The 27788-nt window shown below is 37.6% G+C and overlaps 1 protein-coding gene across 3 annotated transcripts in view; it reads right to left on the bottom strand.

Annotated features, from left to right (window-relative positions):
- Positions 1-639: 639 nt before the first annotated feature.
- The window catches only part of slc4a4a (solute carrier family 4 member 4a), a 43502-nt gene continuing 16353 nt past the window's right edge, over positions 640-27788 (bottom strand). Inside the window, exons 4-25 of one of the 3 annotated variants that reach the window (XM_079351103.1) lie at positions 26801-26961; positions 24713-24892; positions 21560-21636; positions 18062-18219; positions 17050-17137; positions 16347-16501; positions 15111-15236; positions 14577-14751; positions 14341-14474; positions 13819-14093; positions 12833-12903; positions 11990-12175; positions 11751-11864; positions 11478-11639; positions 10355-10533; positions 9151-9223; positions 8473-8541; positions 8146-8319; positions 7150-7311; positions 5935-6028; positions 5107-5186; positions 640-2891 (exon numbers count right to left, since the gene is read on the bottom strand). In XM_079351103.1, the coding sequence (XP_079207229.1) occupies positions 5143-5186; positions 5935-6028; positions 7150-7311; positions 8146-8319; positions 8473-8541; positions 9151-9223; positions 10355-10533; positions 11478-11639; positions 11751-11864; positions 11990-12175; positions 12833-12903; positions 13819-14093; positions 14341-14474; positions 14577-14751; positions 15111-15236; positions 16347-16501; positions 17050-17137; positions 18062-18219; positions 21560-21636; positions 24713-24892; positions 26801-26961 (2857 nt within the window). In that variant the 3' untranslated portion in view covers positions 640-2891; positions 5107-5142. The remainder of the gene's footprint in view (positions 2892-5106; positions 5187-5934; positions 6029-7149; positions 7312-8145; positions 8320-8472; positions 8542-9150; positions 9224-10354; positions 10534-11477; positions 11640-11750; positions 11865-11989; positions 12176-12832; positions 12904-13818; positions 14094-14340; positions 14475-14576; positions 14752-15110; positions 15237-16346; positions 16502-17049; positions 17138-18061; positions 18220-21559; positions 21637-24712; positions 24893-26800; positions 26962-27788) is intronic. The other 2 variants (XM_079351105.1, XM_079351104.1) reach the window with 2 other exon arrangements.

The following is a 27788-nucleotide window of genomic DNA, read 5'->3' as shown; positions in this document are numbered from 1 at the left end:
TGTAATCTTTCTTTCGATCTACTCCCACAGCAAGGAAGGCAGATGTGTTGTTTTTACAAAGTTAACCCAACCAATACAAAAATTCACGTTTGCTTTATGTTCATTTTCTTCCCCTGAGCTCCCGCTTCTCATCTTGGTCTAATTAATTGTAATCTTTATTAATTTTTGAATCGATAAAAATGTTTACTATTTTATTTTTAAATTTGAAAAAAAAATTGTATTTTGTGCATCAAGCTTGACAGTAAATGGAGCAATAAATTTAAGATGCTTCACAATTCAAACTCCATTCTGTTTCCTACTAAACTGATCTGTTTTATTACCTCACAAAAACAACCGTATGATGATTTAAAAGCTTGTAATTAAGCATCAGGCTTTTTGGTATGTAGTACATTTTCACTTCTAGCTGTTTATCTTTATTCACAGCCAACAATTTGCTCAGAACAAGTTCTATCACATTGTATGTAAGTGTTAAATACGCTAAAGACAAACATGAGAATAAAGAGCGTCTTCTGTCAAATAAACAGATTTAAAATGTCAATTAAAATCTCACAATTCACAAATATGGCCAAATGTTTTACATTATGTTTAATAAAATATTGAATATTTTCTTACTCCAAACAAAAAACGCGCTAACGTCACTGCTTGATCATAGTGTTTATTTTCAATATACATTTCATTTGAAAAATATAAATTCTAAAATAAACCATTTCACCTGTTCTAAGAATCACAAAAAAAACAAAAAGACAAAATAATATTGAAATCAGTATTTTGTTCTCTAAAATTAACCAGTGTTTCCATTAATATTGCAGATTTTTTTTTCACGTTTACACAGAGTGACACAACTTAAACTGAACAATTCCACACATGAAATCTCTTGTACCTTAAGTCCCACTTTTCTCCCCTCTCTGCTTTTGACTGATGTGGAGTATAAATCACAGCAGTTGAGCTTTCGTTGATAATCTGAAACAAACTGACCAACAAAACAGTAACACAATGAACGCGATGATACAAAAAAAAAGTTGGAGTATTTCGGTTTGAGCTGACGTTCCTTTGCCCTTTATGTACATGATTTTCAGAGGAGGAAGGTGGCTCGTTTATCAAACATTTGATTTCTATACTGGTGATGAAAACAGACAGGATTCCAGCTTCAAATAAAATCTGTGACGACACATTTACACTAGGAAAACAAAAAACAAGAAAGTGCTTCAGTGTGCCTTTACAGATCAAATGGAGTTAAATGAAGTGATAAACATCAACTCTGGCTCACAGTTTTGTAGTAACTACTGGCCAACAGAAGTCAAGTCACCATATCTGAGAGGCCGGAGTCTTTTTGAATGATCAACAGAGTTTTTACAACATTTGCCAGACTTTTTCAACATTTAGTTGGAAAACAGGTTTGCCATGAATCCTGTGACCTGTTTTTGTGTTTCTAAAGTGTAAAGCAGATGAAGTAGAGACAAAAGAACAATATTTCCCTCATATCTGCGTTACAACAACAGACAACAACTGTTTAAGTATGAGAATGGACATTTTTAAGTAGAAAGCACATCTATAACTGTCCTGTACTCATATTAGCTTCAGTGCGTTTTAGCACACTTTTCCCCCATAACTAGTTAAGTTGCTCTAAAACAAGGCTTATGCCTCAGCCTGTATGGAGAGGAAAAACGCCTATAGAGACTAAGAATTCAGAGTACAAAAAAGTTCTGTAAGTTTCATATTTAAAATGTGGAGATTTATTTTTAAACCTATTGTAACAGGTTCTTTTAGGATCATTGAACCCGCAGCTGAGACTGAAGAAATGCCCCTGCTGTGGACTGAAACTGTCTGACAACCTGGAGTTCACACGGGATGGGTTCCCTTCTTATTTTATCGTGTTACCATAAGAGTTTCAGTCTGGATCGATGTCTTATAAGCCACTTAGGTAAAGTAGTTTGTGCAGCAAAAAGCAAACATATGATATGCATTACTAAAGTTAAAGTTTGGCTGAAAATATCAGATGATTATGTATTGCTTTACTTTCTTCTACCCACAAAAAACAACAACATAAAAGACACAAGAAAAAGTAACCAACATACACAAGATGTAATCTTTAAAAAAAAAAAAAGATAAAGTGATTAAAGAAGTAACAAAAGTTTGAAGAAGATCAAAGAAAAGTTCAATTAGAAAGAGAAAGTGTAGCAAACAAAACTGCATCAAAAAGTGATCATAAAAATATTTACCTTTTTCTGCACACACACATATGCATTATTAATTCAATGTTATTTACTCCAAAGATCTATGCACACCTTTCTTTAACTAGGTATAATACAGTGAATCAACATGTTGCTTTCGTCATAATAAGAATTTATTCTAAAACAAAGAGGTAGAGCTATAAAAAAACACATAATTTTCCTGCTACAGGAAAACGTTAATAGAGTAAATCCATTGATATAAAAATTCAGATAGATTATATTTATATATATTGATATAAAAAGAGCAGCGGGGTTCCGTGCGTGATCAGATAGAGCTGCAGCTTTTACTGTCGATCAGTGGAGTTTGAGAGGAGATGCATAGAAGGGTAGTAAGACATTACATTAACTGTGTTTGAGAGACATAAGAACTGTTAACTCTGTGAGAAAACTACAAGAGAGGACTGTGAGGAAGGAAATGGCTGAAATAGTTTCATTATTAGAGGGGTGAAATCATTGACAGAGTTAAAAAATAATATATACTGTATATTAATGTGGCTGAGTGGCCCTGCAGCTGCTGCAGGATACACCTGCTCAAGCTGTGGTCCGGCGCTTCACAAAGACGTTTCTGAACCTCGGCTCTTCCAGTAGAATGAATTATCGTCGTCTGGGTCCATGTCTATTCTAATCTGAGGCACAGACTTCAGTGGACTCATCTCAGGGCTGAAACAAAAGGAGAGACACCATTTGGACATAGATTTAGAATTCAACATATAGCTTTAATGTAGCTTTAATATCATAATTTGATATTTAATATGAAGGAAAATAGTGTATAGTGGAATGCACTTAGTAATATTTTTTTGTTTTGCACTCTTGAGGCATACAAATTCAACCATTTTGTTTGTCGGCTTGTGAGGTCATTTAAGCTCAAAGCAATTTGGCTTCAGTCTTAGTGGAGACAGGATTACTTTGTAATGTCATCACTGTGTTTCATGCCCCGTCAGATGTTACTGACTCTAATAGACATGTGATGATACAAGTGAAAAGCCCAAGGTCCAGGAAACTACACATTAAACCATTACTCTTTAATTTCATCTTCTATCTTGTTTGATTGATTTCCCGTCAGGAGGATGAGATCAAGGTTGTTCTTTTTTCAAAACAATATAAGTCACTTTTTTACCAAAGGGAAATGTTTGACTGAAAAAAGTTGATGAAATGTAAGGAGCGCTCAGTGTGTTCAGCATAGTTTGAGGAGCCTTTTTCAACTGTTCACATTAATTAACTGTCTGTCTTTTGGTTCGTCAGCAGTAATTTGAACAAACGCCAACCCTTCAGTCTGATCTCACAGTTTGAAACCAATTAGAAAAAGAAATCCTTTAGTTTGTTATTTGGCATCACAGATGTGTGTTCTTCACACATTGACCCAAACACTAATCCTCTTTCGTTTGCACTGCCATGAGAGTCATACAGCAGATAGGCTAAGGCTGAAACAAAATTTGACCCGAGCATAATAGTCGTCGATGGTGGAGGTCATTGGTGTGATTTGAGGAACATAATCTCTTCCTGAGCATCATAATCATCTTTCTAAATATATGCCTAAAAAACAAGGCTTGTTCTTCCTCTTAAAGACTGATTGTTTGCTCTAAAGCTTAAATCACTCAAGCACAGTGCGTAAGTATTATGCAACACAAGCATGTCTTGATCTAGTCAGTAATTTATGTTGTAGCTAGATGTACTACGTGGGTCTCATCTGAATGTATGTAAACAAGATTACATTCATCATAACAATAAAATGTAGGGTTGGACTTGGGGTCTATTTTAAACAATCCTTATCTAAACAGGGAGACCTTTGTTGTAACTTTGCCCAATCATATATATATATGTGTGTGTATGTGTGTGTGTGTGTGTGTGTGTGTGTGTGTGTATACATATATATATATATATATATACACACACATATATATAGTCCAGAATTAACTCTTTAAATGAAGAAAATGAACCCATGTGATACAAAAGTAAGTTACTTCAAAACTATTCTAATTCATTGACTTCTTCCTCCATCATCTCATCAGTAGGATGGTTTTGCAGTTTTCACTCTCTGTCACGCTTCCCCAAATCTTGATGTCATGGGATTTTTTTTTCTTTAATTTATATATTTTTTGCCAAGTATTTGGCTAAAAGTATGTGTATGATGTGTATTGAGTGCACTCGCCGAAGTGACGGCAGTGAGGTCGTTAGAGATAGCTTCCTTTATACTATGACACTCGGTCATGTGGGCACTTACGAAATGATGTGTTTCTATTCATTATTTTGAACGGCAGTATGTTAACTGGCTCAGTCAGACTAGTGGAACATGAAGCTTGCCCCAGAGTCTTTCAGTTAGGTGTCTGGGCCAGCCTTTTATTATGTGGAGCCCTGGCTTGCTAATAGAGCCCACAGAGAGTTCTATTTTTTTTATAAAGTTTTGGCTGCTTGTTTTTTTTAAAGTTTTGGTGGCTAAAATTGGATAACAACCATAAGACCAGAAACAAGACATGAAAAAAATTCAACATTATTACTTTCACAAATTGTTTCTGTTCTTACCAAGTGACTACAGCAGGTTTTAAGTCCTAACATTGAAGCATGATCAAAGAAAGTAGATATCAAAGATGAAATGAGGCACATCTGCTAGCCTTGGAAAAAACTGCGGTTTGACTATACTTCAGATAAGATAATATGTCAGAATGACCTTTAAAGTTCAGACTTGCATTAAATTCTTCCTTGTTAGCTCATCATCTGACCTTTTGCAACCTTTGCTGCCAGAGTCATAAATGAATTCAAAAAGAAAATCAGTTCCAATTATTTTTAAGCTTTGTGCCATTTTTCCTGTTGAATTTAGCCTGTTGAATGCCATGAGTCTTTGCTTCTGAAGTCTAACACAAGCACACTCAAACCTCACCTGGACAAGCAGTTAGCCTGGTAGTAGCGCAGCTGCTCAGCACGATGTGTGTCGTTCAAGGAATGAAGGGGACTTCTCTCCTATGAGAGAAAAACACACAAATAGCCATGAGTGTGCAAAGTTTAAAATCATTCAGACTAACAGCTAAATGTTACTGACAAACACGTTTGACCAGAGAGAAGGAGAAACCAGCCCATGAGTTTAGAAGCTGTATGGGTTTGGATGAATGGATAGACAAGCTGCCAATCATGTCTGAGCATCTAGAGATCATGTACAGTACTGCATGCCAGCTCACCACTTAAAAATAAAAGACATTAGTATATAAAGTATATAAACCAGAGTTTGAGCCCGAGTGTCCCATGCTAGGGGAGAAAGGAAACTAAACTCATTTTGCTTTTTTCTTAAACCATAACCTAAACATACACGCTTCCATTAGACCAACTTTTCAGTCAAAATGTCAAACCCTTGAAAATAAACCTGTTATCTCAACATTACATTTAGTTGGATGTTGGGATGGGGATAAAAGGTCCAGAGAGAAATCAAAAGCGAAAAGAGAGATAGCATGTTTTCTTATCGCACAACATCGTAATCCAAGGAAAAAGAAGAAAAGGCAGGTTAATTTCATGCAGGTTTTGGAAAACATGAAATAGAGAGGCGAAGAGCAAAAAGGAAGTAAACATCATGCAGTGAGTGAAAGACAAGCAGGCGACGACTGTTAGAAAAAGAAGAATTCATCAGAGAGGCTGGATGAGGAAGCAGGAATTAGGCAGGTTCAACTGGAAGACATTTCTTTCCTCATGTGCGGCCGGAGGTTTCGGGTCTACTCACTGTCAGAGGCCTTATCACCTAAAAAGGGTTCCTGCTCCATCATGTCCATGGGGATTTTAATGCTGGGAACATTTTCATTGTAAGGATAGTCAGACTGTTGAGAGAGAAACACACTTCCTAAGACAGCACCTCTGTAGGTTGTAGCTCACTTAGCATCCACAAACCCACTTCTGCATTCACATCACTGAACCTGAGATCACCTTTTATTTGTCATCAGCAGGTACATTTCTCTTTCTTTAAGGGAAACATCCAGTGACAAAGAATATTTCTTATGAATCAGCGAGCTGTCATACAATTTAAGAAACACATCCACTTGATAATCCTTGAACCCTTGATCCAAAGTGACTTGTTTGTGTTGCTTCATTTTAGTAATGGTTTCCTGTTTAATTAAAAGCCACAGAGTCATTGATAAATATAGGACTTTCATTTGGTCACATCTGTTCAAACCAAAACCTAACATCGAGTCTTCGTTTTATATCCAAACCACAATCAGCAACCGTTTCACAACACTTTAAACATATGATCAGTTTAAACTGTAGAACTAAATGACAACTGTTTAAACATTTAAAGACATAGCAAACATTTCAAACTTGTAGTTTGCATTGTAAACATTGCTAACATGCTGCTGATGCTGTGAGTAACAGTGCGTGTCCAAACGTGTGGACTGGTTTCAAAACATATCCATATGAGGGAAAAAAACAGTTGACTTGACGTTGTAGGATACACCTGCTATGACCTGGCTACAACTACACCTTAAATTAAAATCATATATTAGACCATTACTTTTCACAGGAGCTTAGATTCACCCAAGAGTTGAAGAAGGACATCTTGCTCACAAGGAAACATTGTCTCATTGACTTTGTGTATAATCAGTCTGAAGACATCTAAAGTCTAAACTTCTGACAACATGCTCATTCATCAAAATGACAGCGGTTCCTGTTAAAAATGAGCACAACAAAATCATGTTGATTCTTCTGAAAATACGACAAATAATTGTATCAACATATTTAATCACTTTAATTGAAAGTAAAAACATCTGGGAATTTTGATTAAAATACAAGGTAAGAAAGTAACATTGACATTGGGGTTGACAGCTGGACGAACAGGGATGTTCTGTAATGTAAAGTAATCTATAGGAGCATCATAGAAGAAACAAGCTTTTGCAGCATTTTCTGAGACATGTTGGGGTAGAAACTGTAAACAAAAACTACTTACGTCTTCAGCATCGCTGTCTATGCTTCCTCTTTTTTTCTTCTTCTTCTTTTCGTCCTCCTTCTTCTTCTTGTCCTTCTCTGGGATGACGTCATCAAGGAAGCTGAGGTCATGCTGGGTGAACATGTAGTCCATCGCTTTCCTGACAGCTACTAGAGCAAGGATCTACAGGTAGAGGTGAATTTATTCGTCGGACAGATGCAATCAGAGAGGAATATTATCAATCGGCTCTGTAAAGCCCTTCACGTGAAGGCATAACACATTTACATTAAGTACAACAACATTAAGAACAGACTGTTTTAAATCGATAATGGAGCAAAAACATTTTAATGAACTGCTTTAGCTGTTTGAGAATCTTAGATATGCACATTCTGTTCAGGGAAAGTTGTACTGCCAACAATAAATACCCTAAATAAACGTGTATATGTACAGTATATAAAAGGATAATAACAATGTAACTACTTAGACAGTTCTGATATCTGAAATAGTAAATAAAAAGACTTTATATATACAGAGTAGGACACTGGTTACCTTTTAATTTGAGGAAACAATACAATTAAAAGTTTGTCTTGAGACGAGACCTAATAATTAAAGAATATAATACAGGAATAATTTCACAAATTTAAAACAATGCATCATTGAATACATGTGTAGGTCCAGGAAATCTCATGACATACTTTTAACATTGTGCTAGATTATCGACCCTCTGCATTAGTTTAAAAAACACCAAAACAGTTACCACTTTCTTATTACTGACATATACAATTGATAAGCTTAATTAAAATGTCAGTGTTTTTGTGTCGCCATAATTCAATCTGATCAGGTCAAGCTGACTGGAGTGAGCTGCTTTTAGCTTCGAGAGCATAAAGTCATCTGTCCTAACTTTCTTCTCTCATCCTTTGGAGTAGAAAGTGAAGTTGTTTTAGTTGCCTGATTGGACATTCTCAGCTTTCAGGACCAACATAAATTTACCCAGTCTTGCATTAAAAAGCTTCTTACCATGACGGGGAATATAATAGCAGCCACAGTGGACTTGAGGATCCAGAGCAGAGCCAAACAAAGAATCTGGATGAAAGTGAAGAGGTGGACCTTCCTAAGAGGGACGTGTCGTAGGTAAATCAGGTCCGGCTGATGCTTGGCTGGCATCAGAAGCAGCTTAAGACGATCCATAAACTACAGACACAAAAAAGGTTTAAATTCATATGACAGGATGCACAGGTATGTTTGTATTGTACCAGTGCGTCAGTCAGGTGGGACCAGTTGGAGAATTAAAAAATAAAAGGATCAAAGTTAACAATCAAAATATATTGTAAATGCAGAATTTACCTGCACTCCATTGAGTGAAGCGACTCCCATATAAAGGAATACTCCATATAGCACAGGCATGGGGATAAACTGGGTAACACATGGAAAGAAAAGCATTGCTTCAGTAAGATACTGTACCTTTCACAGAGCAATAGATGCATACCATATTAGGTAAACCTTTAAAAATGCATTATACAGCCATTCTCGCTCAGTGTTTAGGTGCTTCAAGCTGATTTATTAATAGTTAATTTGGTGCTCAATTATCATATTAATTTTAATGTGCAAAATTGATCAGATAATAAGATGATTAAGTTCCATGACAACTGTTTTGGAAAGACCACCTTTATATTAAAACAATGAGTTTCCTCTTGATCATCTATAGAAGGTGAACGATCTGTGATCATTTTACATTTTACTCCCACTGGAAGTCCAAGTTTACATTGTACATTCTATTGACCTCTGACCTTCTTACACATGGCCTGTAACCAAACAGATGATTTACAGGTTTGTGAAGTTACTGTTAAATAAATAACACCTAGTCTGCACAGCTTAAACCTGATGGTGTGAAAATAGTCCATTTTGATTTATTTCAAAGGTTTCAGTGTTTCCCTTAAATACCTCCCATATTTCATCTGTCTTGTAAAGATTCAGCTAGAAGGCGAAGGAACAAACTACAGACAGAGAACATTTCTGAATTACCTTTAAAATGGGAGACATAAACACAGACAGTCCTGTTAGGATGAACACGACCACACCAGTAACCCTCTGCTCCCTGAAAAAAAAGAATAATAAGAAGTACAAAAAGTGATGTATCGCTCCTGAAAACCGTTTTGAGTAATTATAAGGTTTGGATAACTAAGTCCCCAACAGTCTGAATAATTTTTGTGACAACTTTGATATAAATATTTTGTCAAAGGAAATTCAGATAGGACAACGCAAAAACAAGCCCGACATTTGGATCCAACACTTGAAGAGAGATAACAGCCAGTGCAGATGTTTCAATGACATGCAAGACAAGAGTTTGTTTGTTCAGCTTACAGCTGACCCATCAGGAGCCGATGACGGACATCACCAAAAACACTTGTGAGACAAACAGAAACAGCTCTACGCCCAGGACAAAACCCAGAACACGCACACTAACATGTTTTATAATACGGTTTGATTTTTATTAAGACAGCAACAAAGACCATTTTAGCTTAAAGGTTACATATTATTTTCACTTTCAACAATGAGTTTGAATACTGTAAAGGCTCAGAGCTTCCCAAAACATGTCTGTGAAGTTCCTTGTGGAAATTCTGCCCGTGGGATAAAGGGGAATTGAATAATTGTTGTTTCAGCAATTGACATATGGACATGTGTATTTTTTCTCTGCCGAAAAAGTTAAGTGGAACAAGGGGGCGTTATTTGCATGTCACATAGGTGGAGGTCAGTGAACAAATAGCAGATAGGAAGATGATGTGCCCACACACTTGCTCAAATGCCACAAAAGGTTTTTGATGCATCAAAATCATGGAGTTTCAACCAGAGGTCTTCTTCAGGTGACAATTTAGAAGACCTCTGGTCAAAGTGATGTGATTTTGATGGAATAAAAACTTTGCTTGTAGCATTTCAGGAAGTGCACGGGCATATCTTCTTTCTAATGGCTTGTTTATTTGTGTCATATATCTCTTGTTTTTTTTTTCCTATAATTGCTTCTCTGATTTATTTAATGTAAATGAATATCTGGGTCACCACTTACACTCCCCTGACATCACTTTAGAAATATTTGACAACTTGTTGCTGACATCAGCATGATTGTCTATGATGTGGATTTTAGTGTGGATGTAATTAAGCCTTTTTAAAATGTTTGTCTTGACAGTATAGTTAATCACGTACACTCTCCAAAACATTGTCCAGGTCTTACCTCACACCCAGGAACTTGGGTTGTTCTCCGGGAGCCGAAGTTTCAGTTTCCATCTTCAGACTGTCGATGTGAGCGATTGAGATAACTGTGGCAGCCACGTACCACGGCAGACCCATAAAGGAGCACACCACCAGCAGCACTGCCACCCAGAACAGATCCAGGTGGTAACCTGCCCCTTTCTGATACAGACACAAACACACACAAGGTCAAAAGATGTGCATTGTCAGGCTGTGGCAGTTTGAAGAGCTTTGTTACAGACCAATACCTAATAATAATGCAAGAGTCTTCTGCGTGGTTCATGTTGAGTGTAGATAAAAACACCAGCAGAAACACTTATTGGCTTGTTATGACATCATGCAGAGGAAAGTGGAGAAGAAATTGTGTGAGAGAGTGAGGAATGAGGCAAAATGCTGAGGATTGCAGTCGAGCCTGAGCTCGACTGCAATCCTGTCTATATCCTCACACGCGATATAATGACTAGGCTCTCTCGCACCCCATAATTTTCTCTTCTGCTGCTAATGATGTGTTGATCCATGTCAAAGAGCTGATATCAAAGAAATTATCTCTCAAATTCAGCGGCGGCTCTCTGAGCATCTAATAGTTACTTTTTGAACTGAGCTGTGTTCACTCACTGCCATGAAACATCTCTCACTCCTATGAGAAGAATGACAAGGATATTTAACTACAGTGTGAAGGTAGATGGTGTTCTGTACAAGCTGTGGTTTGTTGTGGGGAACACTTGAAAATCCTCACTTCACATAGAACAGGTGAGATACAAAGTGAGCAAGAGAAGAAGAAGTTAGAATCTTATCATGTAAGGAAAATGTGTTTTTTGTAAAAATCTAAAAATAACTTATATATATTTTACACAGATTAAAGAAATGACAAAGCCACTTATTATGCAAGCTATGTTAAAAAAAAATTACACTGCATTTTATTGTTCCCCTGAGAAAAGCCAATTATTGTAAATTTCCCGCTTGTACCAGGAGAATTCAATTTGACTCCCAACACTTCACTGCCTCATTAAAATAAAGACAATTAGCTCCAGTAAAAAGAACAGTTAGTTCAGCATTTTCAAGCAGACATATTACACATTTCTGGCTGTTTAAAAAGAAATGTTTACCTTCAGCTTGTGCTCCTTCCTGTTGACGATCACGGCAGTAATCTGTTGGTCCATGAAGACCAGGATGGTGACCAATAGGGCAGGAAGCGCAGAGGCAATGTATACCCACCAGGGGTTTCCTCCGAAAGGGGGCACAAACCAGCCCCTGTTAGGACTTGTTGGCTGTATGGGAGAAAGACAGAAGCGTCAATATAATATTTTAAAGACTTCAAAAGCATGATTAAAATGAATAACTAGTGTGTTTGATATAGACTGTAAAAGGGAGGGCCTCACCTTGAATTCAGTTGGCACAATGAGTTTTGGAGTATCTACTCCTACAAGAATATCAACTCCACAGAAGATGAGGATGGCCAGAATGATGGCAAAATCACTGATGAGTTTCCTGACCTGGTGGGAGAGAACAAAAACACCTCTCTGTAACTGGCTGTTCCAACAATTGAACATCACATTCATTTTCATAACAGATGAACCTGCCTGATTAGATCAGCTCTGTGTGGTTGGTAGTGACTTACAGTTGTGGGGAAGAACGGGCTGCTCTTGAACTTCTTCAGACACATGGAGCAGGTGTAAGTACCAAAGAACAGGATGAAGGACATGAGGGTGATGTCCGGGACAAAGTCACAGGACTTGCCCACCAGCTCCCCTTTGTACTTTAAGCACTCCGTCTTTGTGAGGGACGACCACGTAGCATTCATTGGCTGCACAGAAACAATGACAGTCTGAGACAGCTATCGAGACACATGAGTGTCACACAAAGCTCTGCAGGTACAAGAGGGGGGCTTCAGCAGAAGGATTTGAGGATTTGAATGTAACAACTGTCTGCACCAAAGAGGCAGGAAGAGCTGAGAGACAACTGCAACAGGCTGTTATAAATTCAGAGCGGAAACACAGAGTGTCAGATTAACCTCAAGCTGAGAACATTGAGCTTATCAGATGATTCATTTTGCTTCTTTATAGTGTAACTGAGGTCTTTTGAAGGTTGTCAGAACAAAGTCCTTCAGTTTGAACACATGTTGAAGTAAACCCATAATGTATACACCATAACACCATACTTAAAGGCAGGCTTAGTAATTTTCTCCAGATTTATGCAGAGGTCTGCTTCTGGACCAATGCTGTTTTTGTATATAAGTGAGGGCTATGGCTTTTGAGGAAGCACCGAGGGGAGGTGGTAGATGCAGACGGAGCTCTGAGCAAATGCTACTTTCAAAATCATGCTACTTTTTCTAAATGTACCATCCCTGCCTTTAAGTATGATAGAGCCGTGGTTGACACAACATGTAGAATATAAAGGAACTACTACATCATGCGCAAATATTTTTGCATTCTGTAGAGCAATACACACAGAATTGACTCACCAGATCAGTGTTGTTCCAGTACCAGACTGAAGTACCTTCCAAAGGATTGCCAATGATTGTTGAACTATTCTCTGCAAAGACAAAACAAAACGTCTCCTAAGCACAAGTTATAGTGATGTTGAGACATCTGACACTCAGCTTTATGTTCTGCCTGAACTTTTAGTAGCCTATGCTCAGTTAAGAGTCAGTCCCATTGTGAGGTAAATGCTAATAGCTTTACGCTTTCTCAGTATATCTGCCATGCATGTTCCTACCCCATCGTAATTATAGTTACCAATATGGGCTTATATAGTCTACGGTATAAGCTAATCTTATCCACATCGATGGGGGTTTTCTGTTTGTCTCTCTAATGTAGCTGTGCATTAAATAAAACCAGTCTGAGAGTGGCACAGAGAAAATCCTCATCACCAGTAATTCAGGTTGCCCCCTCCGCATATCCTATCCCCTGTAACAAAGAATGTGTGATACTGAAACGTCAAGACACAGACTGAAACCACGGTCACATCAGTCTGTTGCTTTGGAATGATTGGCTTTCTTCTTTATTGATAAATGTAGTATATATTGTTAAGAATTGTGGGAGAGCCCGATTAACTATATGGATATTTTTGTGCTGTTGGATTTTTTTTCTATATTATCAATTCATTAGTATCTGGAATTCTTATTATTGCTATTTGTATGTTTCTGTTCCTGAGAGACTGGTTAAAAATTAGATTTAGCATTCCAAGGGGATTCGGATTTTTTAATTCCGTCATTAAAATGTGCTGGTGATTAATGCTTTGTTTGTAGATCACCCTCAATTAGTGGAGTGAGATGCTGATCCACTACAACTGTTAAGACTGGTTTACTTGGTTATTTTTAGAGAGAAAATGTTATTAACACGTGGAAAAATTTATAGCAATATGTCTCACATATTGAGAGATTAAATACACTGTTGTCTCAAAGCCAGGATAACAGTATCTAGACTTCAAAGTTAAACCATATCTCACCAAGGACAGTCGGGGCCATACATAGGCAGTCATACTGTGTGACATACTCCATCTTAAATTCGGAGTTAATAGGGTAATGGTGAGCTAGTTTCAGCATCTTCTTGAAGGCATCATAGATGAAGATGAAGCTGATGAGGCAGGAGAAGCCCTCCTCAGTGAACCGTGTGAAATACTGAACCAGGAAACTGGCATCAGTGGCCACAAGCACGAGGCATAAGAACGCCGACCACAGACCAATCCACAGCCGGAACTCCAAGTAGTCAAAGTTGTTTTCTCTGCAGGGAAAAAATAAAATAAAATAAATTAATTTCATAGATTTGATACATGGAGTATATTTTAACATAGAGAAGAAAGCTGAGGCTGGAATATTTAGCAAAAACAAACAGGAATAAAACTGCAATTTGAGGGGGGAAAAGTCAGCCCTAAGGTCATCTTTTGTTTATGTTTTGACGGACAGTCCGCTGGCAGCAGAATTACATACTGTGTGTTTATCTTTAACTTTGGAAAAAAAGGGAGGAGTACCTGCTAAAATTAAAGAGCAGCCGTTCAAACACCAGAACAGGACCGGTACTGCTGAGGATAGTGAGAGGTTGGCCAGCCAGCAAACAGAAAACCCCACCTGCAACTGCCGTTCCCAGAAAACTCTCCAGCACACCCTGCACATATGAAGGGAAAGAGTTAAGGAATAAAAACAAATTTAAACTATGTTTTAATTCTACAAACGTTGATCCTAAACTTAAGGATCACATCAGTCTGACCTGCATGTTTTCTGTTGCATCTCCCAGCAGACCTCCAAAGGTGATGGCATTTGTCACAGTTCCCAGGTAAATAAACAAAATGGCTGACAAGGCCTGAATGTGAAATGCATCGGTGAAGTCACTGACAAAGAAAGGCGCTTTTCTTTTTATGTCAAGTAATAGACCCCCACAGAACCTGAAAACAGAAACACAACATGTGGGTCGTTTTTTGGAACACCAAACAAAACATCGAAAGCACGTTTTATGTGTTTGTAATGCTGCAGTCAATCCTTGAGTAATGTTGGTTCAGTGCGCAGTTCTATAGTAATGTAAGAATAAGTTTACTTTCATGTCTCAATTTGTACTGTAGTGTGTGGAGTTTACATAAGAGATAAGTTACATTTTGGCTCTGCTTTACAGAGCTTTATAGGTCATGCAACCCTCTTTTGTTGTTTGACACAGTTATCAATGATAAGTACTATTCAACACATAAAAATGTGAAATTATTATAATAAATCAATCAATAAAACGTTGATTTTATCAATAGTTTGATACCTTCCGCTCTTCTTAAGTTCATCCCCTACAGCGTGTCCTCCTCCTCCTCCTCCTCCTCCTCCATGCCCTCCATCATGAGGCATGTCTCCGTTCATCTGAGAGTCCCCTCCTGAATACATGTTTTTCCTGGAAAAAAACACACTTTTGTATCAGCTTTCTAGGCTCCTAACCCCATATATTAACAAATGATTGCATCAAAAGTTTTTTTTAAAGCAGGTCATTTATTGGAACACAATAAACATCCACTGCCTGGAGAGATGAAAACAAAACTTGAAGGGTTGTGTGTTGCCTTTTTGATTGTTTTGTCCATTTGACGATTGTTTTTTTTTTTTTTTTTGATAAGTCTGAGTGAGCTGCATGAAATAAACACACATGCTTTGACTTTACAGAGTTAAACTGTGTCTTTAAATCAAATCCATTGCTGCTGTTCAATAATTCAATACTGTGCTTTAAGTATTGACACACTTCAGTGATTTTGCAGCTTTTGCTGTAATGCAGTGACTGCACACACAGCATTTAAAACATGTGGCATCTTAAATGTTTGATGCAGGGTGGAGGTGCTTTCTGTTTGTTGTTCTTAAATCTCCTCTTGTATTGATACTGTAACCACTAAGTGTCTCTTTTCATTGTTGGATCCTGTAATTGATACTACAGTTACATTTATGGTGCCTCTAAAGCTTTACACCACACTATATAACACTGTTTTTAATATAACTCTTGTTATGCAGTACATATGTGGAGGTGCCTGAATTTGTCTCTGCTAAACCATGCATGTCTTCTTTACTGCGGTCTTTCCTCTGTGTGCATGTCGAAATGGATTTAATAAATAACCAGAAGACTTGTGCGCAGCAGTTGTGGGTTCAGATTAGATCATAACAGTGAAATCTCTCAAGTGTTTACACCTCTAGGCTACAGTCACTTTACAATCCTCTTTGGGCTTTTAGAAATAATTTGACATTTCTGAAAACAGTGTTCACAGAAAGAGAAGTTGTTTTTTCTCATTCTTAAACCTGTAGTCTAATTCTTATTCAACGAAAATGAGAGGGGAGTCAAATACAAAGATCCCCACGTACCCCAAATGGATTAAGATTTTTGTAAGAGCACTGGATATTACATCCTTCTCAATTTCTAGTTCTCTCCAAAGTGACACTAAAGGTAGCTTGTTATCAACATTGTTTGGGGGGGGTTTTAAGCTCAAATATAGCAGCAAAGCACACACTCAAAAGCTAAAGAGACCTTTTGTCAGAGGAGGGGAGTGATTTTGGAGGCTCTATCCTGATGGCCGGGTCCCATTCTCCAGGAGGAAGCACGATCACTTCATCCAGGAACTCATCGATACCAGCTAGCAGGTCTTGTCTGTCCTTGGCTTTATACGCAATGTCATGAAAGACCTTGAACACAAGCACACAGAGTTAGGGGTCGAGGCAGTCAAGTGTGAAGAGACCTGTCGAAGCATGTGGTGTCACCAGGCAGCCATCTGTGATATCAAATATGACAATCAAGTGGAAAAGAGAAGGAGGTTCTATACACACTTCACACAAGAGTTACAACTGTTTAACTTTATTATTGGCCTACAGTTTGACTCTTAGTAAATTTGAAAATTCTGGTTAACTATACATTTGGTCTGGAAAAAATGACATGAAAGTCACCATTATAAATACAGCAGGAAAATTCACTATGTATTGACATCATTATTTTGTGAGCAAAAATCAATTATTGCTTCATAGGGACTTAGGTTGGGAACTGGAGGGTTGTCGTTTCAAGTCCCGATGTCGACCAAAATATGGAAGTTGTTCTGGTAGCTGGAGAGCACCACCATGAGCGAGGCACCAAACCCCCTCCAGCTCAGGGACGCTTCCAGTAGGGGCAGCCATTGCACTCTGACATCACTTTTTCATGAGACAGTAACAAAGATGAGGTGTGGTATTGGCATTCTGACCTCGTCTGACATCAGTGTCGCGATGGCTCTGCCGATCTCGTGGTATGACTTTGCTTTGCCTTTGGGTCCGAGCAAGATGAATAAAAATCTGTAAAAAGAGCAAATTTGTTCCTACTGTAAATAATGAAAATGAAGATGAATATACATCTGCAATGTAACAACAAGAACAAACAACAACTGTATTTTAAGTTGGGGATTCTGACAAAGACAGCTCTTTAATATTATAACCAAGTAAGAAAACAAAAACAGCCCACCCTCCGCCTCCAAGTTCATGGTCATGTACTGCCAGGGAAATGACTCATAACTTATGGATAAAAAGTAACATTTAGGGATGGAGGGAGCTGTATGACGTGTCCTGCAAGAAAACTCCTGTTATTCACACCTTTCTAAACAGAGGAGATATTGATGAAAACACTTAGATTTACTGTCAATCTGTGAGCAAGAGTCTGCAGCATATACCAGACATCCATTCTATAAGTACTTTCCAATCTACAATAAAATCATACAATCTTAACAGCTGTTTATCTATTGTATGGCCATAATAGGACAATATTGTATATGTTTTCATATCCAAGAAATTCCTTTAAGAAGTTTTTATATGCAACGTGCGAAGTCCATCATAAATTCTTGGAAAGTTTCCCCCAAAATAAAATAAAATGTCTTAATGGCTCTTAATGGTCAAAACAACATCAGAGGTAGACGATACAACAAAGCAGTATCTTCCGAAACAAGTCTGGTGTTTTACATAAGCCCTGAAGAAGATTTAGATCTTTTGTTATGATAAGCTGAAATAAATCCTTTTTTAAAGTTTGTGACGTTAATTACATTTTGGAACGTTTTAAAATCTTTACTTTCCTTTTTTTCACAATAATCTGGAACGAACACAGGAAAAACATCATATGTATGTCTGATTTTATAATGGATTTCACTTTCACCACACATGCACAAACACACATAACACCTTTAACTTTCTCTGTAGAAGTTTAGGAGTTCAGACATGAATCTCAGCTACCTTGTTGGAACAGGAACCTCTGTTAAGGCTCCCAGCATCACAGCTTGCTGCAAACGAACAAACGCCACAAACGGCGAGTCTAAGAAGTCCACCTCCCCCACCAGTACATTGGAGGCCTCAGCGTCTCTTGGCAACTTCTTCATAAACTTGTTCCGCAGCTAAAAGCACAAAAGAGAAGAATAGTTGGAGACACGTAATTTTATGTTCACACCAGTAAGCCAGTCATTATAGTGCACATTCAATTAGACAAACCTACATCAAAAAAGACAATCCCATTCAGCCTAAATACCAACCAAGAATCTCCCATGGTATGAAAATGAGGCTGTTTTTCTTTCTGTCAAACTGATCAGGAGTTGAATGTATAAGGCCTTTCGATGCCTGCTGAGCGCCACAGGTTACACAGTTTATCCTCACAGGACAATGGTGTTTTGTGATCTTCATAGACTGCGCTTCAACATTTTTATCATTTGACCAGGTAAATGTGATTATTACTGCCATTTGTTATCAGGGGGTGTTCACTGAAATACGGTTAATAATTAAGGGAGATCAAGAAACACTGTTTTTTTAAGGACATTTGTTTGTAGAGAAATGTGAAACCCTGTCTGACACAGTTAATTAATAAGATCCATAAACTACAGAAACTGCAAAAGATAAATCTCCTGATGATCAAATGAAGAAATAGAAACTAAACTGGGCAACAAGTCAAAAGAAAGGAGATTGGATGAGGTTAAATCTGGCATTATCAATCAGGATTTAAATTGATTAGGCACTGACATTTCCCCAGGTCTGAGTGAGGCCGTTACTAAACAACATGTTCTGTAAAATAGATTTCTTAAAAATACATGATGTGAGAGCAGTTTTGTAACTTTGATTCAATACATTAAAATCATTTAATACAAATAAGCACAAATTAAATGATTAAAACATAAAGTTGCCCTACTTTTTGTTATTGTCTTTTTTATCCTTCTACTTTAGGACCGACAGCGAGTGAGGGAAAGAAAGAGCAAAATGCAGACAGACCGTCTGTGGATCACTTGTCATGTTGACATCCCCAGATCATGCAATGGCAAGATCCCTGCCCTCAACCTTTAAAGACTGAAATCCTATAAACTGGTGACCTTCAGCTGGCAAGATTCATACAGATCCAATCAAAGGCTGTTAAGCCATGTTAGCATTTGGTTTGTCTGTAAATGATTAAGTGGTGAGGTTAAAGCTGGGTTTAAAATGCAAACCATGACTGTTTACTGCTAATCCACACTAGACTAGACTGCCCCCTTAAACTGGAAGACAATCGAACCTGTCCAGTTTGGTTGTGAACTATGAGACAGAAACTCATTTATGTCACTCATTGAATGAATCTGGCACCTTGTGGTTGAGACAACAAACCTGAACTTAAAGCACTTGACTGATTGAACGCTGTCGAGGAAGAGGAGGTTGCTGATCAAACGTGGTTCTATTGATCAATACAGGCTTGTACTGTGTCTTTCTCAGCTATCAGAGCAGTTGATAGCTGGTCTGAGCCTAATACGACTGTTTCAAAAAGCTGTAAAAATGGGGCTATTATTGTCAGGCCTCCATCCAATAGGTAAAAGGGTTTCCATTAAATGATTTAAAAGATTTATTGCAATCAATTGAGACTTTTGCGATGAGTTATACTTGTAGATGTTGTGATAACGATATAGTTGCTATTTATTGTGCAGCCCTACTTTCATGTCAATCTTAAGACTATGTTTTAGAAGAGCTGAGATACTGTAACTCCAATCTGTTATTAGCAGCTTCATCAGGACCAATAAGGTAAAGTATAGTTTTACTGACAACTGGTCCTTGTCTGTTCTGATTGTTTTCTGTTGATTTTGTTTTAAGTAAAACACTTTCAGCAATATAAATCAAATTACATTTACTTCACTAATTAAAAGAGGGTGAAATAATTTTAAAAAATGAATGTTGAAAAACTTGAAGCATTGGAACTAAAATGTACTGGAAACTATTACTGTGCTACTACAGACGTGGAGATGATCACTGCATGCAGGCCCACGCAGGGAACTTATAAATGGTATTTATAGGCTGAGTGGGTGTAAAAGACTTTTAGTTTAGGAGATTTGTTTCCTGTCCAGTTACCTCTTTACTCTGTTTGTCCCACAGGAAGTCTTACTGGGTCAGTCTGACCTAATTCTCTTCTGCCAGAGGCCCAGTCTGGCATGAAACTCAATTAATAAGAAGCTTCTATGAACAGTGGTAATCTAAATATCTACTTAAACAATATGAATCCTTTACTTTGACAACAAATAGCAACTCATCTAAATATCAATAAGGGGAAACATCCTTTTCTTGTCACATGCAGACATTTCAACTTCCTGCAGAAGAACGTGATCTCAAAAACTCATTTCATTTACTGCTGATCCAATTTTTCTAAAGTCACAAATCCACTCAGAGCCTAAAATGAAATGCGATTTTAGGAATTGACAAGTGAAGAAATCACAATCAAAGCTGAACATTTTGAAGTTCTTACCACAGCACAGGTGTTTTAATAGTACAGTAACTACTAAAATCTATAAAACATTATGCTATGTGATAAACTGAAGAAATGACAATATTTTATCTGCTCCACTGTCATTCAGCTGGGCATAAAGCTAAGCTGTGATATACTTTCTGAAACATTCTTACCTACTATAGAAGCATTATGGATAGGTGTGATTTTTACAAATACAAGAGAGCAAAGGCAATCATGGATATCATATAATGTGCATTACAGTGTCTTGTTTCCCATTCATCACTGTTTTTTTAAATTATTTTTTTTATATCTAATAGACAGTTTCTAAAATATAGGGCTTGTATTCTCCCTTCTTTGGCACTCAAAGCACCTGTACCATAAATCCCTGAATTGACATTATATTCCAGCATGCAGCGACTGGCCTGACCAATGTTTTGCATAAGTACTGTAGGCTCACTTTACTTCAGCAATTTTGTTGACTTTTTTTCTATTTACCAGTCCATTAAATCCACCATATCCCATAGCACATTACGTTTTGTGTTAACTTCAATGTGCCATTTTTAGTTTGTGTTTCTCTCTCATAGCGTATAGTTTTTACATCTATCCGATCCTTTCTCCTTTCCCACAGTAAACACACTGACGTCAAATTAACTGGACTTCTTTAAAATCTGTGTCCCAAGTAACCGCCTGCTTTTCTTAGTATCAGTGTGTTCTTCTGAACAACGGTGATCTATCAAGGGAATGCAGACTGTTACTATAAGTAACTGACCAATTGGAAACAAGTATTTAAACCAGCTGTGTAATTAATGTCTATAACAACCACAATTGTCACAATTCTCAAAAGCTTTGGTTTTGGTTTGTTTTTTTCCCACTCTGATTTCCCACTCTCATTATAAATTGGATGTTAAGACAGGGAAAATGCATTTTTTAATATTGCTGTAAATATGGGAAAAAAAATACAACAACAGCAAGACAACAAAATCATAGAAGTATTCAATTTAACTTACCTGGTCTTTTTCTGGTTTATCAGAAATGTCGTTCATGCTGCTAGAGGTCAGGTTCTTGTGAGTTGTGGTAGGACTATCTGTTCAAACACATCAACTCTGAAAAGTTAGAGCAGCGTCACCTTAACACCAAAAACTAAGAACTGGATGAAAAACAGGGGATGGCAGAGACCCAAGGAAAGACAGTGGCCCAGACAGTTTGCTCCACATGCAGCACCCAAAAGAATTATCAAGCAAATCATTCATGTGATCCAAAAGACAATCACCAGCAGAGATTGCTCACCGTCGACACAGGACTGCACAAGAGGAAAAATGTCACACCACTACACTATTATTTTAAGTGAATTTAAAATGATCTTTCAATCAGTTTATGCTGGTTAAAAGATACAGATATTGCATCTACAAACAATGTGTTGGAAGCTTAAAACCTTAAGTCTGTTGCTGCTTCATTCAACCAAACCAGCCAGTCTAAAAACAGTAATTATAATTTAAAGCAGCCCTGTTTTCTGAAGCTAATATAAGGAACAGCTATCCTCAAATGTAAAACAATATTGCAGATACAGAACTACAGCATCTCTCAGTACAATTAAAGTGTATACTAAATATTTAGGGCAAAACATTTCTGGTAGAGCTTTACAAACTCCACATATTGACCAAAAATGACAGGGCGGTTACTGATTGGACTAGTTACATTATCTTTCATTACACATTACTCTCTTATATTGTTTCGCTTGTACTGACTTACATTACAAAAAACTATATCAATTTTGAGTGTCAATTCTTAGTCATTAAAATATACATTAAAAAGCTTCACCATTGAGAATGCCTGATCATAAGTGTCCATCTTTCCCATCTGACTCTTTCTCTAAGTGCTTTCCTCATGTGAAGCAGGTGGACGGCACACTCTGATTGACACTTTGCTGACGTCTAGTTCCACTTCGTCAACTTCAGCAGCAGAGAGATGACAGCAAGAACGTGACCTTACTTTAGTGCTGCAGCTGTCCGAGATAAGAGGCTGTGTCCAGAGAGATGCAAATCTCAATGGGAGCAAATTCTGATGCCGCTGTGGTTCGGGTTCATACAGCTACACCCTGAGCATTCTGGGTAATAACATGCATGTCAGTATGATGCAGCCAGTGGAAAATAATAAAGTTGTGGAACGTCTATGCAGTAGATACATTATTCTAAAGAGTTTTCAGGTTGAAAGTATACACCAAATCAAGTTTCAAGGTTTTGAGCTCAAAAAAAGGAATGAACAAGCTATTTGCGACAAAAGATGCACACACATTTGTTCTACTCTACTTGATACATTTAGTCTGACAGACTGATGTGTTCAAATGCTAAAACAATGTTTTTATAGTTTCTTGTTCAAACTGCAGTTTTCAAGTTCCAGTCAGAAGTTGTCTAATCGTTGGACCAAACACAAGTAGCATTTGTATTGGATATGTGCCAAAAAGTAACGGAAGCATCTGAGGGAAATTAAGAATTCAATTTGAAAAATCATTTTGATGTCTTGGTACATTTTGCAGAGCATGGGTTTTAAAAGCTCAAAAACACCACCTTCTTGGTACTTATATGCCTTAGTTAAGTCAATAACAAAAGAACATATAAAACCGTGTTTTTAGGACGAACACAAGCAGTGAATTTCTACTGATCCTTAGTCTGCAGTTTGTACATGAACTGGGTCCAGTGAACTTACTAAGCCAGTCCATGCTGGTACTCCTTTGACTTTGCAAGTCCTCCATTGACATACGACCTGACAGGCAGGTCACTGAGTTGTCAAGGGGACTGCGAGCTTTTAGTAGCAGCAGAAGGTTCAATCAGATCCAATCCAGAGAAGCACGAAAAAAGCAGGGAAAAGAAGCAGAAGAGAGAGTTGACAGGAGAGTATGAAGATAAGCCTACTGATCCAAAGGAATAGAATTGTTAGTAGAACACAGTCAAGGGTTTTGTGAGAGATGATCAGTATTCTTAAAAGCTAAACAGAGAAAATGTGAGGTATGAGAAATGGCATTGTTAAATCAGAAAACCATGAGTCATTGAACAGGGACGTGCTGGCAGGAGTCAAAATACATAGTAATACACTAGTTTGTGTACTTTATCTTTATGAAGATAATTAATTAAGCTTCTTTATCCTGACAAGAGGCTCAGACTTATAATTGGAACAGGATTTTTTTTAACACTACAAGACTGCAGATCATAAACATCAAGAGCTTTTATTTTGATAGCCATAGACCCAGTTTCATAAAATCTGTATTAAGTAATACAAAATTCACTGTCCAATGACTCATGGCTCTTAACAGATGAATAACATATTCAACACAACTCCAATGTGTAACTATCAGTTAGGTATAGATATCAGTCTGTGTTAGGGCTGTCACTTTGCTCATGTTGGAAACTAAATGTTTGAAAGGTTACTACAGACATGATGTTGTATAAACATGGTGTATGTTCAGTATTCTGCATTTTTCTTGTCTGAGATAACTCTTGTTGCAGCAAAGTGACAGCACACCATGTGTGTAAGTACTAATCTTAATCTTTCAGTATTACAATTCTTGGAAGTGTTTGTATTAATTCCAATGGCCAAGGACATGACATCATGTTTTGTTTTAAAATGTTTAGAAGAGGACCATTTTGAAAAGTATCTCAGCTGTGTAGTTAGGCCAGTTGCCAGCAGTGAATGCATACAAAGTGTTGTTAGAGTGAGCATACCATATTTTTTTAATGAATTAGCATAAAACATCTAAAAGCTTTAGTTTACTACTTCAATAACAGGTTTAGTAGGATTAACATGAAGGCTTCATAATTCAGTATAAGGGGCTTTTGTTAAGTCTCCAGTTAGAAAGATGTTTTTGGAGTCTGTTAATCACAATAAAATACTTATTTAGGGCTTGTGTGTGCTACATTAATGGTTACATGGAGAGGACAGCAGCAGTGCATACTTTATCGCACACTTAGACTTTCTTTCAAAGGCGTCAGGACTCATGATAAACCCTAGGCCTCATGTTGAAGTTATAAAGAAAATCTACTGTATATTTGATCCAGAATTTCAAGTGAAGAGACGTACATTTCTTATGAAGTTAAAGAGCTGATTTTTTTTCTTCACAAAGTGTTAAAAAAAAAGAAGAGACTGCACCAAACTGGCATCAGTATTACCGTTTTCCTGGTTGGAAAACAGCCTACTTGCACTGGAGACCGTCTTGCCAATGTCCGCCAGAGAGCGCAGGTTCGACTTCTTGGTCTGATGACGATGTTTCCGGAGCAACGTGTACATTACTTTGTCCTTCAGCTCTGGTTTCAGCTGGCCAATCTCAATCTGGTTGTCAGTGATCAACTCTGAAGATGCAGAGAAGGAGAGGACAGGATGAGGATAAATTATTTCAGTCATTAATCATCCAGAAATGTATCCAAAGAAAGTCTCAAAAATTGTTTTTATTTTCTAGTTTTACTAATTAAACTGGACATGCATTTGATTAACGGTCCCAGTTAACAACACTTTTGTGTGTAAAACTGATGTTTTATAGATTATATTAGAGTTTTTGAATTTAATAATACATTTGTTTAGATTAAAAGTTAAAAATGTTAGTATTATTTAATCTGTTTTAGTCTATTGTTGAATACATTTTCCTTTTTAAAAAAAAATCAAAATAAGCTTTAGTTAACAACAATCAAAGTTGACCAAAGTGCTTTTCAGAGTAACAACAAACAACCTTCACCATAACAATGGTCACATCTGTTAATCATTTTCTCATCTCAAGGAAGACCACAAAAAAGAGTCTTTAACAGCACTAAAAATAAAAAATAAAAACTCAAGATGACAAAAGGTACCAGAAATGTCAGATAAGACTTGAAGTGGTTCCATGTTCCCGTTTCGACACAGCCACATGAAGGCTCGTAGCCCCTGGTTATGAGACTAGTAGTTTTAGTCACATCCAGGAGCTGCTGATTGGTTGACCTAAGAATTCTAGCTGAAGTATGAACATGGCGAGGTTCCGCCAACTAAGGCGGTGCCAATCCCTTAAGAGGTTTAAAAGTCAACAACAAAATGTTTTAATCAATCCAGGAACAAACAGGAAGCTAGTGGAGGGAGAACAACACAGGTGTTATGTGGTCTCTTTTTTTCTTTCCAGTCAGGAAGCGAGGGGTACTGCTTACTATAACAGATACTGGACTGATGACTTATCCAAGCCCATGTACAAAGAATTACAGTAATCAAGTCGAGACACTATAAAAGCATGGATCAACCTCTCTAAATCTTTCGGCGGGAGATAGACTTTTACTTTAGCTTTAAGCCTCAACGGATAGAAGCTAGACTTAACAGAAGAAGAAATTAGCTCGTCAACACAGAAAACACTGGAAGAGTGAATATACACAAAACTTGCCTCTTGATTCTTGTTAGGACTTAATTCGCTCTTCCCAGGGTGTAATAAAGAGCACGAAACTGGCATCATTAAACAGCTCAATCAAAAAGGTCTTGACTATCACTAAAAAGAAGGTCAGAAGACTGAATGCTGATAGATAGCGGCCCTGAGGGAGTTCCTCCGCTTGTGGGGGGTTAGTGCTGTTAATGTCCTATCCATCAAGTCACCAAGCCTCAAAGCAAGAGGCCCAGCTCCGTTCCTCCTGTACGCTCCATGCAGCACAGTCAATTACTTCACATTAGTCACTCGGAGTGGTGAGTCTCCCTCATACAAACAGAAACGATGTTTGGCTGGCCTCAAATTAGGAAGTTTTTGTAGGACCATTTACAAACTATTATTTGCATCCCTCACTCTCTTATAAAGTACAGTTCAGGGTGGACCTCGTAAAGCAGTGGCCTTTTATTCCTCTTAAAACAAAAGCCTTTGACCCCTTTGTGTGATGAGTATGAGTACAGTAACCTGCACGCAACACCACAGACTAGCCCCTTTGTACACTGTACATCACATAACACATCCAAAACTGACATAAGAGGTTTTTGTACAGGCAGGAAGATGCTGACCTTTATCAATGTCATTGTATTAAACAAACACAACAAAATTGACTTGCTTAGTTGAAATATTTATGGTGTAGGGAAAAACCAATTAAAAAAGCATGTCTTTTCACTGCACGGTACACTTTCTAAGGACTTTCTGATTGCAATGTGAGCGTGTATTGAAGTGCATTTGTTTCTCTAATAACAAACTAGGAAATCCAAATCAGTTGAAACAGTAATGCAATGTATTTTGTTCCAGAAATAAGTTGGTAAGTGACATGCCGACTTACCAACAACCTGAGGCAGAGTGGACGCCTCCATGTCTAGCATGATGGTGCCTTTCTCAATGCACGTGCGCAGTTCAAAAAGGCTATGTAAGGACAGTGTGGCCACGTGGGGTTTACTCCAGCGTTCACCTCCTTTCTCCACCTTCTCCTCAAACTTGATCCATCTGGGAGGATGAAAAAAGAAATGTTACGGGCAATAATAAAACATTTTAATATTTTGGCAGATTTTATGCCAGCTCCAACCCTCCACGAAAACTCTCCATCCTTCCAAAGGAAATATGCCTGGATGATTTCAGTGCACATAATGTATGCATCGTGTTCAGTTAAAATATTCACTTTTATTTTAATTTTAAAGAGCTGGTCTCAGTTGACACAATATAAATATCTCTCAGTGACTTTGATGCAAGTACATTCTCCTTGTTATTTTGTTTGTTTCAAAATACGAAATGTTGCATTTTCTGTCTGAAGCAGTCAGGTGCAACTGTCTTGGCAAATATATTCATAAATGGGTTCTTAAAGCAGAGACCCTATTTTAGGGTCTGATTTTAAAAAGAACAAAATAAATGTAATGTTTGCAGTTCCATCAAAACTCTAGCAGTTCACTTGGCAACTGTATGATACACAACCCAAAATAAAGTGTACTCTGACACCCTGATGACTTTCCTCTTTTCATTAATGTATTCTTTTAATCACTTACCCTCCTCCCTCCCTCAGAGCCATAGACATGAGGAACTCAACTAGTACTGAGTTGATTCAATAGCAGCAGTTTTTGTTGGGGTTTTTTGGCCAGTTTGGCTGCCAGCATTGTACTTGGCCATCAGCCAGTACTATCCAGCACCTCTAAGATCTTTTTTTATTTTTTTCATCGGGAGTCCCTGAGTGCACTTGGTAAAACAAATCGGACAATATCTGAATGTCTGCAGCTATTTGAAGAGTTATGATTTTGAGGATCAAAGATGCAAGATTAATTTAATTTCACTTATGTCAGCAA

The sequence above is a fragment of the Symphodus melops genome (genome assembly GCF_947650265.1).
Source record: "Symphodus melops genome assembly, chromosome: 1".
Classification (NCBI taxonomy): domain Eukaryota; kingdom Metazoa; phylum Chordata; class Actinopteri; order Labriformes; family Labridae; genus Symphodus; species Symphodus melops.
The sequence above is the reverse complement of the archived record's forward strand: the minus strand, read 5'-3'. Positions and strand labels throughout refer to the sequence as shown.